Raw genomic sequence first — 17244 nt, 5'->3', positions numbered from 1 at the left:
ATAAAAAAATGTCACTTGAAATCAAATTAAATTGTATTCAATGCGAAATACCCAGAGATTTGGGCATTTAATTCAGTGTAATTTCAGTGTCAGGACTGTAAATTGTGATTATCTACTTATCTAACACGCCCTCACCTGCATCCACCTATCACTCACCATGCTGTTCTGCTCCTCCTCTCTTCTAGCTTTCTCCCCATCCCCTACAATCAGTCTGAAGAAGGGTCCCAACCCGAAACACTACCTATCCATGTTCTCCAGAAATCCTGCCTGACCCGCTGAGTTACTCCAGCACTTTGTGTCTTGTCTTGTAAACCAGCGTCTGCAGTTCCTTCTTTCTCCTGAGTAAGTTGTACACTGTTGTAAGTACTACTTTAGGATCAGGTTAAACTGAGGCCTGTTCTGTCCTTTGAGATAGACCAAAAAATTCCTAATCATTATTTTGAAAAGCAGGGTCCTCCAGAGAGCCCCGAGCCATATTCCTCAGCTTGGCCATTCTTCATTCTGTTGGAAGATCTCACAGTATTACCAGTACAGCACCCTTGTGTGACTGCACGTTAACAAGTTACTCACTGGCTGTAAAGTTTTTTGGGATGTCCCAAGGTCATAAACCATGGTATTATGAATTGAAGTCCTCCTTTTGAAGAACCCATACTATGTTTTGTGGTAACATTTATTGGTGGTTCCCTACAATTTGTTTATTTAATGCTGGCAATATATGCTGATTAACAGTAATTCTTTCTTGATTTTATTTGGATTTACACTTGGGGCAGCACAGTGGCACTGGTAGAGCTGCTGTCTCACAGCTCCAGGGTCCTGGGTTGGATCCCGACCTCGGGTGCTGTCTTTGTAGTTTGCACGTTCTCCCTGTGGATTTCCTTCAGGTGCTCCTGTTTCCTTCCACATCCCAAAGACACGTGGGGTTACAGGTTAATTGGCCTCAGTAAATTGCCCTCAGTAAATTGCCCTTAGTGTGTAGGGAGGATGAGAAAGTGGGATTACATAGAACTAGTGAGAACAGTCAGTGTGGACTTGGTAGGCCAAAGGCCCCGTTTCCATGCTGTTTCTCTACACTACGCGCTCATGAAAGGTAGCTGATCGTGCTAATGACAATCCTCCACTCAACATGATGGGTTTGTTCAAAAGGCCCAAATGACACAAAACAGTTCATTGCCAGAGTAGCATGAATACAATTTCAAGGGACTATCATAGTCAACACTCCTGGCTCGGAAGGCAGCAAGTCAGTATTCTGTCATGGGGAACTAGAGTTGCATGGAGATCTGATTTTTAAAGGTCATTAATGAACTGAGAATCTGGCAGTTTTTCCATGCCATGTTAAATTATCTTATAACTTAAACTCTATAACGTTCAGGAAAACAACCTCATGGCTATTGTGTATCAAGATTTTGTTGGGTAAAATAGCATGCAAGGTGAAGAAAAAATAAATCACAATGGAATGAGCACAAATGACTCAGAATAAGAGAACTTTTCCCTTACAACACCAAGGATCCTGGTATTGTAGTTATAAATGGCAACAAATTGCAAGGTCAGCGAGAGAGTGGAAGAGTGGAATATGTCTTCCGAGATTTTACTAAAGATCCACGTGGACTTTCTTGCGTACAATATAGAGACAGCGACAGGAGTCACATTTTAAAATTAAGTGTAAGATCTGAGGGAAAGGTTAAAATTAATCTATGTAGTTTCTTAAAAAGTGCAAATGTCGTTGTGAAATACTAAATGATCTAGATAAAAGAAAATTGCATGATAAAATTAAAATTAAAAAGGTAAAAATATACACCAATGCACAATAAATCTTGACCAGAATGCCACTGGAAATAATGCCTGCAACAAGTCGGCCAGGTACGAGATGAACTTTACATACAGTTTGATGTCTCACCGGGAGAGATGCTCTGAGTCCTCAATTTTTCCAATATTTTCAAATAGGTGCAGCACCATTACAGCTGAAACCATGTTATATAATAACATTGCAGTTGAAATGTTTAATGTTCATCTCAGCGCCAATAAGAAAATCGACATCCATTTTCAGGACGTATTATAGGTGTATGCGTGGGTGTATGCGCAGTTGTGCGTGTCCATGTGTGTGTGCGTGTCATTGGTGTGTCCTACATGTCCCCTATTCTGTTTTCCAATATGTCGGTCTAGACTACTAAGTTGAATACAGAATGAAGGTGAAACAGAGAGGATGCAAATGAACATGAATATATGAAAAAATACATAACTCAAAAGATGCAATATCCTTGGGGGAATTATTGATCTTATGAAAAGCAAACATTTGTAGATGCTCGAGATTTAGTCTGGATTACTATTGTAACATGAACCAAGGCACAGTAAGATTTTTTTTGTTGCGTTCTATCCAGTCCGCGGGAAGACTATACGTGATTATCAATCAAGCTTTCCACAGGACAAAGTGAATAATGTTTAGTACAGATAAAGTTCAGTGGTCTGATTAAAGATAGACACAAAAAGCTGGAGTAACTCAGCGGATCAGACAGCATCTCTGGAGAAAAAGGAATAGGTTACGTGATATTTTAAAGGTCTCCAAAGAGGTAGGTGGCAGGTCAGGGCCACTCTTTAGTTGATGCTAGGATGGTTTAGGAGAGTGATAGGAAAGGTCTCAAATAAAAGCAGAAAATGCTGCAAATATTCAGCAAGCCAGGCAGTATCCATAGAGACAGTCTTCTCTGGTGCTGCTCTGCTAGGCCTGTATTGCAGCCATCCTAAGCTAATGCTTGTTTTGGGGGTTAGTCCCCTTCAGTTTTCTCTTCAACATATAAAAGGCATGCTCAATTGGGTTCAGATCAGATGATTGACTTGGCCACTCAAGAATTGACCATTTTTTAGCTTTGAAAAACTCCTTTGTTGCTTTAGCAGTATGTTTGGGATCATTGTCTTGCTGTAGAATGAACCATTGATCAATGAGTTTTGAGGCATTTGTTTGAACTTGAGCAGATAGGATGGGTCTATACACTTCAAAATTCATTATGCTACTACCATCAGCAGTTGTATCATCAATGAATATAAATACGCCAGTACCTTCGGCAGCCATATATGCCCAGGTCATAACACCCCACCACCATGTTTCACAGATGAGGTGGTATGCTTTGGATCTAGGGCAGTTCCTTCTCTCCTCCATACTTTGCTCTTGCCATCACTCTGATATATATTAATCTTCGTCTCATCTGTCCACAAGACCTTTTTCCAGAACTGTGGTGGCTCTTTCAAGTACTTCTTGGCAAACTTTAACCTGGCCATCCTATTTTTGCGGCTAACCAGTGGTTTGCATCTTGCAGTGTAGCCTCTGTATTTCTGTTCATGAAATCATCTGCAGACAGTGGTCATTGACAAATCCACAACTGATTCCTGAAGAGTGTTTCTGATCTGTCGGGCAGGTGCTTGGGGATTTGTTTTAACTCAGATAATTCTTCTGTCATCAGCTGTGGAGGTCTTCCTTGGCCTGCCAGTCCCATTGCGATTAGTAAGCTCACCAGTGTCCTCTTTCTCCTTAATGATGTTCCTAGCAGTTGATTTTGGGAAGCCTAAGGTTTGTCTGATGTTTCTAATAGTTTTATTCTCGTCTCTCAGTCTCATAATGGCTTATTTGACTTTCATTGGCACAACTTTGGGCCCCATGTTGATAAACAGCAATAAAAGTTTCCAAAGGTGATGGAAAGACAGGAGGAAAGACTAGGTACTGAGAGCTCTTATACCTGCATTAAGGAAGCATTTAAACACACCTGAGCAATTACAAAGACCTGTGAGGCCATGTGTCCCAAACATTATGGTGCCCTGAAATGGAGGGACTATGTATTAACACAGCTGTAATTTCTACATGGTGAAACCAGAACGTATAAAAATGGCCTTTAATAAAATCGGACAATGTGCACTTTAACCACATGTGATCTTTCCTATTACAAATCTCAAATTGTGGAGTACAGAGGCAAATAAAGAAATGATGGGTCTTTGTCCCAAACATTATGGAGGGCACTGTAACTAATCTCCAGATTGTTGGCATTCCATCACTTCCTGTGATATCTCCAAAATGGCACTGTTCAGTTCTCTCATCTAGTACTTTTATAGCTGATGTGTATCACTTCCAGTTTCTTACCTTGGCTGGTCCCTGAAGTGGTAGCTTCCTGTAAATCCCTGTCTGTCTGGGTTTCTGCGTTCTGTAGCTGTGGCGATGGTGTTTGAGTTCCTTGGGAGGTAACAGAAGGGGCAGGGTTTCGCGGCTGCAGACCGATAGCATTCATTAGTCCCATGTCTCGGTCTGTTCTCCAAGATGTTCTGTTGGGCCTGGAACAGAAACAGATTTGTCACTCAGAAAAGTATTCCAATCATTGCTTGTCCAACTTGCCAGGTTCAGTGGTTGATGATTACTGCTTGTGATGCCAATTGCATTTTTCATCCCATCTTGCATTGCTTACTGTAGAAACAATGTACTGCACATACTGGTTAATACACAAAGGGAACACATGTGATTAGTGCTTGAAGAATTCAGCAGGTCAGACAGCAGCTCTGGAGACTGACCCAAAACGTCACTTATCCATGTTCTCCAGAGAACCTGCCTGACCTGCTAAGTTTCTCCAGCATTGTGTGCCCTTTTGCTTTTTGTACTGTTCTCAAACCATACATCAACTTTCAGGGTGGCTTTCAGAATTCTTCTAATGATCTTGTGTGGATCAATTGGTCATTTTTAGAAATTGTGGGTGAAAGGAGCTGGCTCTAACAGCTTTCTTTTACTAACGGGAAGATACCAACCATTACTGAGACTTCACACAGTGAGAGCTTTTTATTGGCATATGCGTATTGCCGGCAATAGTTGCCTTTATTTCCTGTTGCTAACTGTCCTCAGGAAAGTCGTGATGAACCACTCTGTAATCTGTTGCAGTTCTTCTGTTGAAAATACTCCAACCATGCTGTTGAGTGGGGGGCTCCAGGGAGTGGACCCCAATGATAACAAAGGAAGAGTGATACATTGACACGTCAAGACGATGTGCAGCTTAGAGGTGTATTTGCAGGTGGTGGTATTCTCATGTTTTTCCACAATGTTGCATGGTGCCAACTGCAGTCACCATGTGTCTGCAGTGGAGGGAATGAATGTTAAGGGAGATGGGGTGCAACCAAGGAAGGGTTATCATGAATGTGTAGAAAGGAACTGCAGATGCTGATTCATGCCAAAGATATAGACAAAAAGTGCTGGAGTAACTCAGCGGGTGAGGCAGCATCTCTGGAGAGAAGGACGGGTGACATTTTGGGTCGGGACGGGTCTGAAGAAGGATCCCGACCCGAAACATCACCCATCCTTTCCCTCCAGAGTTGCTGCCTCACCCGCTGAGCTTACTCCAGCACCTTGCGTCTATCTGCGTAATCATGAATGTAGTTTTACATGTGCCTTGTAAAAGGTGAAAATGGTTTGGGAGTATCAGAATGCCAAGTAATTCACTGTACAATACACAGCCTCTGACCTACTCGTATAGGTTTTTTTTAAATTGATATTTAGCTATTCAAAATGTAAACAACAGTAAATTCATTTTTGCTTTCATTTTTAAAGTTGTCTATGCTTTCAGAGAATAATCCATGTAATACGTCCACACAATTAAAGATACTTAAAATATACACATCACTCCATCGCATTATGAAACACAGTAGTAAATGTAAATAGCCACTTAGGAAATTTTGTTCCTTCATTTACAGAATGGCTCTACTTTTAATATAACCCACTTCAAACAGTTCACTACTGCATTGTTTAAATTGGTTGTGTTGTTGCATCTCAGGGCATTATAAAAACGAGGTATTGGGCAATCATCCTATCTCTGACCCTCAGAACTATTGGGTGTCACGGTAACAGAGAACAAAAACGACAAGGCAAAAGTTAAGTGGAGGATGCACCAACCATGACTGGTCCATTGAACTCAGAGCTGCGAAACCACTGCAGATTGCTTTGTAATACCAACTTGCAATTATCTTGCACTTTTGCTGCAAATATAATTTTCACAGTATTTCATGAATAACAAAATAGGTAAAATATTACCTAGTCAACAAAGGAGAAATTATGGACCAATATGCCTCATTGGAGTCCCAGAGATGCAAATTAGATTCAGAGGGAAAGAATATTCAGGACAGAATATAGATGTGCAGATATAGGGTGGACTGGAGCCATAGAGTCATTCAGGCGAGAACAGAATGTATCCATGGCAGGAAGATAGCATAATTAGCAAGAGCAAGATAGCAGGACCTTTTGTAGGAGAGGACACAAACTGGAATTCATAAAGAACAGAGGACGAGAAGGTAGCTGGTAGAGTGAACTGAATCACATACTTCTTTTTATGATTGTCTCAAGTTGCTCGGTAACACTGCTTGTGCTCAAATGTAGATCTCAGCCATAACAGCATGGCACGGTGGCATAGTGGTAGAACTACTGCCTGTGTATGTCCTGACTACGGGTGCTTGTCTGTAGAGTTTGTACATTCTCCCTGTGACCGCGTGGGTTTTCTCCAGGTGATCCAGTTTCCTCCCACATTCAAAAGACGTGCTTGTTTGTAGGTTAAATAGCTTGGTATGAATGTAAAATTGTCCCTAGTGTGTGTAGGGTAGTGTTAATGTGCGGGGATCACTGGTCGATGCCGACTCAATGGGCTGCGGGGTCTGTTTCCGTGCTGTATCCCTAAACTAAACAAAATAACACAGGTGGCGGTACAATGGCTCGGGAAACTCAGGTGCAACAGGGAATTGAGCACTCATACCAATCACAGTGGTGCAGCGGTTGAGTTGCTGCCTTACAGCACCAGAGGCCCGGGTTCGATCCTGACTACTGGTGCTGTTTGTACAGAACTTTGTACGTTCTCCCCGTGACTGCGTGAGTTTTCCCCAGGTGCTCCGGTTCTTCCCCACACTCCAAAGATGTACAGGTTTGTATGTTGAAGATAGACACAAAATGCTGTAGTAACAGCGGAACAGGCAGCATCACTGGATAGAAGGAATGGGTAACGTTTCGTGTTGAGACCCATCTTCAGACTGGCAGCATCTGCAGTTCCTTCCTGCACATTTCATCTACTCCACTGCAAAATCTCCTCAATGCATGCTTACATTGAAGAAGTTCTCCTCCTCTTTCCGACAAGGCAGTCTGAAGAAGGGTCTTGACCAGAAACGCCACCCATTCCTTCTATTCAGAGATGCTGCCTGTTCCGCTGAGTTTCTCCAAATTTTGTGTCTATCTTCGGTGTAAACCAGCCAGCATCTACAGTTCCTTCCTACACAGGTTTGTATGTTAATTGGCTTCGGCATAGATTGTAAACAGTGACAAGTGTGTAGGATAGTGCTAATGTACTGTGCTGCATTTTTAAACAAAACAACAGATCAAGATTAATTGCCCAACTATTGTTGTCCTAAAACAGGTTCAACTAATAGACGATGAACAGGGTTTGAACTTTTGTAACTAGTGATTATCAGCCATGAATTATAAATCACATTAATTAAGCTCTGACGGCCTTTATGTGGATCCATCCGAATCACCGGTGGAATTTCAACACACAACGGCTTGATTATTTTTTGCTGAACAGAAAATCATCTGAGCTCAAGATCCTTGGATATGCACTTTCTTCATAAAGTTGCCGTTTGCTTCATCAACATGGCCCTGATCCTTGCAGAGTCAATCGATCACAAAACATCACTGAAGCACCTATCAGACTGAACCAGCAGTCATGGCTGTCAAAGAGTTCATATTTGTGACCATCTCAGATATTTGAACATTCAAGGTTCACAAAAAATAAAATGCACTACCAACATATTTAATTAAAAAATTTAAACAATAATTACTTAAGCATTAAAAAAAAGAAACAGCTAAATATTAGAAGTCCCATGTAGAGTATCCTATGATATACTCTCTCCATGAATCTGCTCAGATATCAAATGCAAATGACTAAAATATATCTTCAGATACCTGGTCAGTAATGGGTTAGGAAACTATGCTGCTAATTCAACTGACTTGACAGTCTTAAAGGCCTGTCCACATAGGCAATTTTTTAGGCGACTGCCGGTGATTAGGCTGTCGCCACATGGTCGCCGGGGTGTCGCCTGTATGGTTGTGAGTAGTCTCCTTAGTCTCCCAAAGAGTCATAGTGTTTTTCTGGTTGCCGCTGGATTTTGAAATGTTCAAAACTTTTCGGCGAGTCGGCGACCGTGGGCTTGTTGTAGCTTGTCTTCTCCTGACGTAGGTGCTGTCGTAGGTTGTTGCAAGGATGGCGTAGGTTGTCTCCAGTTACGTAGGTTGTCACCGGTACAGACTTCGGGAAATTCCATTGTCGTAGTCGCCGGCTGTCGCCTAAAAAACATCGCCTAAGTGGGACAGGCCCATTAGTCCAGTCGCCAGTTTTTCTGTGACCTGCTATGACTATGACAGTCGCCGTCAGATGCCTAAAAAATTGCCTAGTGGGACAGGCCCTTTAAGGGCCTGTCCCACCAGCATGCGACTGCATGCGGCGAGCGCGAACTAACGTGGTCGCTTGAGCCGTACGGCCTCGCAGGGCCGGTCCCACTTCGATCGCCGGAGCCGCATGGAGTTGTGCGGGGCTGGTCCCGACATCGCGCGGGGCTCCGAAGAACTGACACTGTCCAGAAATTCCGCACGGCAACGGCCTGTCGGCCCGCAGCCGCATTGAGCCATACGCAGCGCCTCGATGGCCGTACGTACCATCTCTATGCCGTACGCACCGTCTCGACGCCGTACGCAGCGTCTTGATGGCGTACGCCTAGCGCGTGGCGTTGCGCGATGACGTCACCGCCCGACTTCCAAATTCAGTCGGCCCGCCTCCTGCCCAGCTGATTGGTGAGTATGATGTTGGGACCAGCCCCGCACAACTCCAGACGGCTCCGCGGTTGGAAGTGGGACCGGCCCCGCGAGGCCATACGCTCAAGCCACCACGTTTGGTCGCGCTAGACGCATGCAATCGCATGCTGGTGGGACAGGCCCTTTAGTTATTCAAGTTTCAAATGCGTTCCCCCCTCATTTATTTTGAAAACAGTATTAATTAATTCACCTCATCAAAGGCCTACAGTTGGCCGGATTAAACACTGCTGCACATTATCATGACGCATAAAGACCATTGATATCAGCACAAAGGCCGATTCCTTTAACAATCTGTGTTGGACCTCAAAAGACATAGTCAAAAACGGAATCCAAATTCAGCTTCAATTCTACTTTACAGTAGAACCTATATGGCAACTGGCAAGATCTTCACTCTACAGGGAACTAAAATAAATAACCATTCTACTTGAGAGGGGCATGATTTGGATCATACAATGGCATAACCATATCTGACAAACTTCAAGTTCAAAGACGCAGCTTTCTTAAATTCAGGTAATACCGTGTAACCTTTGTGTTTACAACTGAAACAGTTAGTACCTGATTTATAATGAACTGACTTTAAATTGATGCTTGCTTTAAATTAACTACCATTGTGCAGGTAAATAATAATGATCTTGTAGCCAAGTGGTTTAATCACAAAGCAAAACAATTCAAGGGCTCTTAATCATTCCAATGTTTATGTCAGTAATGCCCTAAATTTAATTTTATTTGGATAATTTAAGGTTTGAAACTTATTACAGAAATCTTATTCATTCAGAATCTCCCGCTGGCCTTGGATGAGACCGATAATTGTCCACTGGGGATGAGGAAAAATGTTATGTTCTTCTTCTAGCTACCCTTCTAATTTGCTATATTGGTTAATGAATAGAAACATTACATTTTATGTGTTTGTACAAAATTTCATTCATTTGTTCAGAACAGCAGATTTTTCCCTCTTTTGCACCCTGAATTCTATATTTTAACCTTGTGTACTTCTAAACACCAATTCAAGTAATAGAAACAGAAAACACTGGAATTGAGTATGTCAGATTTCGAGTATCTGCAGGGTTTTTTCCCCATTTTCAGTTCAAATAAATAAAACTACAGTAATAATATCCATAACTGAAGTAGAATATTTGAGCCAGATTTACCCAGGTCGCTCATTGTTCCTGTTGCTGTGATGGGTGGAAACAGGCTCCGAAAGTTGTTCCCAATTGTTTTCAGTCTCCAGTTTTGATGCTCTGCAAAGCAGAAAAAGAAAACGCAGGTTAGGATCCACCTCAGGCTCAATACTTAAATTGGAGAACGAAGACTATCTGTACTCTGTACTGTGGCCTAAACCCGACTTGATTGTGTGTGCCATAGGTGCAAGTCTGTAGGCCCGTCATAGCAGCGCTACAGATTAACCTGTTCAGTGCCACCCCCAAGTGTACTCGGGTCAGAGTATACAAGTGAAAAATAATCTTGGCAGTGAACAGATTAAAGGATTGACCTAATAATACAATTTCTATCTTTTCCAAGTATTTATTCAATTCCTTTTTAGAACCTGCCATGAACCTGCTTGAGTCACCCGTTCGACCTATTCTGAGCAAAACACAAAGTGCTAGAGTAACTCTGTCCATTCCCTCCACAGATGCTGCCTAATATGTTGAGTTGCTCTGGTACCCTGCTTGATCAAGATTCCAGCATCTGTAGTTCCTCGTGCCTCCATTTCAGCCATTACATCCAGATCATCATAATTTGCAGCATGATAACAATTTATTTTGTCCTACCCCAATACTCTTACTAGTTATGTTGTCTTTGCACTCCAATTGCAAGCAACCGCTCTCTTTCAATCTACAGTAAACCTCTTTCTTCCTGATCGGTCTAATTCATAACAATGTTTCCCCTGCCTTGTGTATAGTCTGCTGTAAGTATAGCCAAGCTACACCTGAGAAACATTGATGAGGCAGAACACCATTGCTTATTCAAAACACCACGGTACAGATAGCTCTCCACGCACCCTCAGCATCACGCTGACATGCCTCTCTGCATTATGTATTCGAATCCCTGAATTAAAGCAGGAACTGTCAACTTTCTGAGTCAGAGGTTTGAATGCCTCCACGAGGCCAAGCCAATTAACCTACAAACCTGTACGTCTTTGTAATGTGCCGTCCATTACAATCAAATAGAAACAGTAACACCTCAGAGCACAAATATTGCAGTAAAATACTTGTACATTACATACTTTCATTTGGCAAAACCCCAAACCGTCACAGCAGCAACATTGAAATTGTATTGAAACATCTCACAGCTGCCATGCAAATTGGAGATTAATTAATCCATCTTTCATTTTGAGGAAGAAATGTAATTATGTTTGTTGACATCAGCAATTCAGATATTGGGAATGGAAACAAGATTGGGAAATTTATCTTTCAAATTCCCCGCAGTATAAAGCATGGTGATAATGGATGAAATAATGATGTTGAAAGCTGCAGTGATGAATTACAAATGAAAGAAAGCTGTTCTCTGAAAAGGGAGAGAAAATCATTAATTGCACAAGGTAAAGAAATGAGAATCTGATTGACAAAAACAAAGCAACTTGTGTTCATAGATTTTAATAAAATCAAAGTGCACAAGAGCCAAAACTAATAGCTAAACAATCTGCAGCTTTCAATGAAAGTCAAAGAAGCTAAACAATCAATGGGGGTGGAATGAGGTGAAGCTATGAATGTGGTCAAACGTTGGAGGTGCAGGGAACAGTCAGGATGACCATGATAGACCATCAAATGTTATACCATGTTTTTATCAACGAACCACCGTAAATACAGTGCCCTTCATAATGTTTGGGACAAAGACCCATCATTTATTTATTTGCCTCTGTATTCCAAATTTGAGATTTGTAACAGAAAAAAATCCCATGTGGTTAAAGTGCACATTGTCTGGTTTTAATAAAGGCCATTTTTATACATTTTTTTTTCACCATGTACAAATTACAGCTGTGTTTATACATAGTCACCCCATTTCAGGGCACCATAATATTTTGGACACATGGCTTCACATGCGTTTGTAATTGCTCAGGTGTGTTTAAGTGCCTCCTTAATGCAGGTATAAGAGAGCTCTCAGCACCTAGTGTTTTCTTCAGTCTTTCCATCACCTTTGGAAACTTTTATTGCTGTTTATCAACATGAGGACCAAAGTTGTGACAATGAAAGTCAAAGAAGCCATTATGAGAAACAAGAATACAACTCTTAGATGCATCAGCCAAACCTTAAGCTTACCAAAATCAACTGTTAGGAACATAATTAAGAAAAAAGAGGGCATTGGTGAGCTTACTAATCGCAAAGGGACTGGCAGGCCAAGGAAGACCTCCACAGCTGATGACAGAAGAATTATCTGTATAATAAAGAAAAATCCCCAATCACCTGACCGACAGATCAGAAACACTCTTCAGGAGTCAGGTGTGGATTTGTCAATGACCACTGTCCACAGAAGACTTCATGAACAGATATACAGAGGCTACACTGCAAGATGCAAACCACTGGTTAGCCGCAAAAATAGGATGGCCAGGTTGCAGTTTGCCAAGAAGTACTTAAAAGAGCAACCACAGTTCTGGAAAAAGGTCTTGTGGGAAGATGAGACAAAGATTAACTTATATCAGAATGATGACAAGAGCAAAGTATGGAGGAGAGAAGGAACTCGCCAAGATCCAAAGCATACCACCTCATCTGTGAAACATGGTGGTGGGGGTGTTATGGCCTGAGCATGTAAGGCTGCTGAAGGTACTGGCTTATTTATCTTCATTGATGATACAACTGTTGATGGTACAGGTGCACAACCTTTTATCCGAAGATCCAAATAACGAAAACCTCCGAATAGCGGACATTTTTTCGGTCCTTGAAGAAAGGTCCTTGAAAACGTTCACCGAGGGCGGCCCGCAGAGGTGACAGCTGAACCTCCGGTCGGTCCTCGAAGAAAGGGGAACTAAATCCCCATTCATAAAAGAGAAGGTGAGGGTATATTGCGCGGGAGGGTTAATAATTGACAATATGCTGCTGCCTGCCCGCTGAGTTAAAAAGTTCCCACGGTAGCACGATACACAGTGTATCGTGAGTGTTGCGTGGGAACTTTTTAATTCAGCGGGGCAGGCAGCAGCAGCAGATTGTCGCTGCCTTCAGTTTCCCCCCACCTACACCCCTCTGCTTCCCGGCCATGTGTGTGACCCCTTCCCTCCCCTCTCCAGCTCCCCGCTCATTGCACCGGCGCGGGGGCTATGCACTGTCTTCATGTCGGCGATGCTAGCAGGTCAGTGCCAGACACCGGAGACGTCAGGGCCAACAGGACACCGACCCCCAGGCCCACTGCAAGCACGGAGATCCCAGAGACCCACAGCCAGCAGCAGCCCAGCCCCGTTCCAACTCCAGAGGAAAACTGCAAACTGGCCGGAGACATCAGGACCACCAGAAGCCGCTCCCCGATGGGCCGCTACGGCGACAAGTGGCAGTTCGCCCACAGCCCCCCTCATCGGGACACCGACCCCCAGGCCCATTGCAAGCACGGAGATCCCAGATCAGCAACTCCAGCCCAGCCCCGCTCCAACTCCAGAGGAACACCCTCCCCGTATGGGCAGAAGCTGATGGTGTGCAAGGTACGTCTTGTTCTTGGGGTCGCGCAGCTCGGGCTGTGGGCGAACTGCCACTTGTCGCCGTAGCGGCCCATCGGGGAGCGGATTCCTCTGGAGTCGGAGGGGGAGGGGGGTATTGTGCTGTTTGATCGCCCCCTGCTATCCCAGGGACAGGGAGACAGGACGTTCACCGAGGGCGGCCCGCAGAGGTGACAGCGGAACCTCCGGTCGGTCCTCGAATAAAGGGGAACTAAATCCCCATTCATAAAAGAGAAGGTGAGGGTACATTGCGCGGGAGAGTAGGAATCCCAAGACAACGTTGAGTGAGCTTTCACCAAGGGTGGCCCGCAGAGGTGACAGCGGAACCTCCGGTCTGTCCTGGAAGAAAGGGGAACTAAATCCCCTTCATAAAAGAGAAGTGGAGGGTATATTGCCCGGGAGGGTATATCGCCTACCTGGAAGTAACCGGACATTTTCCCCAGGATATCGTCTGCACACCAAAGCTCACCAAAGCTCACGTTTGGCGCCAAACGCACGTCGCCTCTGCTGCACACGGATATAAGAGTGTGAAAATGTCCCCTAAGGGCATGTAGCCCCGCTAGGGTGACATGAGTGCGAGAGGTGATTCAATGCTGCGGTCACATTTATAAATTCAGGAATTAATTCAACACACTGCATTTCATACAGACATTTATTCTGCAAGAAAAAACTACACTGAAGACTCAAACTCGCGACCGAGGAACTGCCGGGATCAAGGCGCAAACTCGCGACCTTGCGGATATGAGCCGAGCACTCTACCACTGAGCCAGCCATTAAAATCTACGCTAAAAAAATTCCATTCCGAAGACCGACAAATTCCGAATTACGAAAAGTGTCTGGTCCCAAGGCTTTCGGATAAAAGGTTGTGCACCTGTAGTAGCATAATGAATTCTGAAGTGTATAGACACATCCTATCTACCCATTCAAACAAATACCTCAAAACTCATTAACCAAACGGTTCATTCTACGGAAAGACAATGATCTCAAACATACTGCTAAAGCAACAAAGGAGTTTATCAAAGCTAAATCGCAGACTTCAAGCAGTCATTGCATGCAAAGGATATGCAACAAAATACTAAACATGACTACTTTAATTTACATGACATTGCTGTGTCCCAAACATTATGGTGCCCTGAAATGGGGGGGGACTAGGTATAAACATTGTTGTAATTTCTACATGATGAAACCAAAATGTATATAAATGGCCTTTATTAAATACTGACAATGTGCACTTTAACCACGTGATTTTTACTATTACAAATCTCAAATTGTGGAGTACAGAGGCAAATAAATAACTGATGGGTCTTTGTCCCAAACATTATGGAGTGCACTCCATTATAGATAGACTTCAAGTGAAATAAAACGAGTGAGAGGGTAGAGCTGAAAATAAGTTGAAAATGTGTCTTCAGAAAATAGCTAAAGGATGCAAATGAATATTTTAATTAGATTGAACTGACTCAGTGCCAGAGACCCAGGTTCGATCCTGACTACGGGTGCTGTCTATATGGTGTTAGTACGTGTGACCGCATGGGTTTTCTCTGGTTTCTCCCACAAAGAAGTACAGGTTTGTAGGTTAATTGGCTTCAGTAAAATGTTAATTTGTCCCTAGTGTGTAGGATAATGCCAGTGTATGGGATGATTGCTGGTCACGCAGACTCGGTGGGCCGAAGGGCCTGTTTCCACGCTCTATCTCTAAAGTAAAGTAAAGCAATGCATAGAAATTGACTTGTGACAATAGCTGCCACAGATCTTCAAAAGCAGCGCATATTGGAACCACTGAACGTGGCACCTCAAAGATGATAGCCCAACAACAGCCCCATAGATATCTGGTCGAGGGCCTTGGAAGAAAGATGCGTTTCCTGCCCATAATGCTGCACTCTATTTTGGGTAACGGGTAATTAGATTTACGAGGATTTTGCCAGGACTAGAGAGCTATAGGGAGAGGTTGAGTAGGCTGGGTCACTATTCCGTGGAGCACAGGAGGATGATTTATGATATTCCTTATGATATTCCTTATGATTACAAAATTCCAATCCTCTGTCGATTTGGTCAATTATTTCCCGAGATATTTACTAAAATTTATAACCAAACTGACATTTTTTAAAACTGCCCAGCTGCTGACCTAGCCACGGCCACAGCCCAGCAGCCCTCCGCCCACAGGGCTCTGGAAGCCGCTGAAAATGCAGGTTTCCTGAGGGAACCCGAGAGATGCCAAGGAGCACCCAAGTGAGCAGTAAGCTCGCGCTTCGCCTCGGGTTTCCCGAGAGCATCCAAGCGCTTACAAGGTCCACGCACGATGCATGCTAGCACCTCGGCTCGGCTTTCACAACAGCTCCCGAGAGCTGCCGAGAGCTTTGTACTAGATACGGGCCCTGTACTAGAGCTTTCTCTCTCTCTCCTCGGGCTCTCTCCACTTTTCGCAGACCGCACACTCGCCTGGCTCCCCTCCTCCTCTTCCCCCTCCACCTCTCCCTTCCTCCCCTCTCCTCCCCCTCTACCCCTTCCTCTCTCCCCCTCCTCTCCCTCTGCCCTCCCCCCACCCCTCCCCCCTCCCCCTCCCTTCCCCCTCCACACTCTCCCCCCTTTCCCCCCTCTCTCCCTCTCCTCTCTCTGCCCCCCTCCACCTCACCCCCCTCCCCCTCCCTTTACTCATTCCCCCCGCTCCCTCACTCCCCCCCTCCTGTGTGTGTGGGGGATGGTTAGTGTGTGTGTAACGCCGCACGCACCACCCACCCCCCCGCAACCGCACTTTGAGGGGACGGGACCCAAAAGGTCCCCTTTGGTCTAGTACAGTATAAAATGAATAATGTTTAGTGCGAGATAAAGTCCAGTAAAGTCCGTTTAAAGATAATCCGAGGGTCTCCAATGAGGTAGATGGTAGGTCAAAACCGCTTTCTAGTTGTTGATAGAATGGTGGAATTATAAATATAAATATATTTATAATTATAAATAGAATTGATGGTTAGAATGTGGATAGAATTGAGGAATTGTAAAGGTAAGAAGGCACTAATGGGAGTTATCTACAGGCCCCCCAAACAGTATCCTGGATATAGGGTGCAAGTTGCAGCTGGAGTTAAAATTGGCATGCAACAAAGGTAATGCCACTATGGTTATGGGAGATTTCAATATGCAGGTTGACTGGGAAAATCAGGTTGGTCCTGGACCCCAAGAAAGGGAGTTTGTAGAGTGCCTCTGAGATGGATTCTTAGAGCAGCTTGTACTGAAGCATACCAGAAAGAAGGCAATTATGGATTTAGTGTTGTCTAATGAACCAGATTGAATAAGGGAACTCAAGGTAAAGGAACTGCTATGAGGTAGTAACCATAATATGAAAAGTTTTAATCTGCAAATTCAGAGGGAGATGGTTAAATCAGAAGTGTCAGTGTTGCAGTTGAACAAAGGGGACTATGAAGGCATGAGAGAGGAGCTGGCCAAGGTCGACTGGAAAAGGATCCTAGCAGGAATGACGATGGAACAGCAATGGCAGGAATTTCTGGGCATAATCCAGAAGATGCAGGATCACTTCATTCTAAAGAGGAAGAAAGATTCCAAGGGGAGTAAGAGGCAACCATGGCCTCTTCCTGCACCTATTGTCTATGTTTCCATGGTTCAGTTGGCTGATGACAGGTAGGAAGAAACTGTTCCTGAATGTGGAAATATGCGTTTTCACACTTCCACACTCCATTGGCGTAAACTCATCCAAAATCCTGCTTTTCATAACACCAAGACCCATTTACCTCCA

The 17244-nt window shown here is 43.9% G+C and overlaps 1 protein-coding gene across 2 annotated transcripts in view; it reads right to left on the bottom strand.

Moving 5' to 3' along the window:
• ambra1 (autophagy and beclin 1 regulator 1) overlaps positions 1 to 17244 on the bottom strand; it is a 325084-nt gene that overhangs the window by 25102 nt on the left and 282738 nt on the right. For both annotated transcript variants that reach the window (XM_033039200.1, XM_033039201.1), the window contains 2 exons: positions 10012 to 10101; positions 4124 to 4311 (listed from right to left, as the gene is read on the bottom strand). In XM_033039200.1, the coding sequence (XP_032895091.1) occupies positions 4124 to 4311; positions 10012 to 10101 (278 nt within the window). The remainder of the gene's footprint in view (positions 1 to 4123; positions 4312 to 10011; positions 10102 to 17244) is intronic.

Source organism: Amblyraja radiata, chromosome 20 (assembly GCF_010909765.2).
Source record: "Amblyraja radiata isolate CabotCenter1 chromosome 20, sAmbRad1.1.pri, whole genome shotgun sequence".
Classification (NCBI taxonomy): Eukaryota; Metazoa; Chordata; class Chondrichthyes; order Rajiformes; family Rajidae; genus Amblyraja; species Amblyraja radiata.
This window is presented reverse-complemented; position numbering and strand designations above follow the sequence as displayed.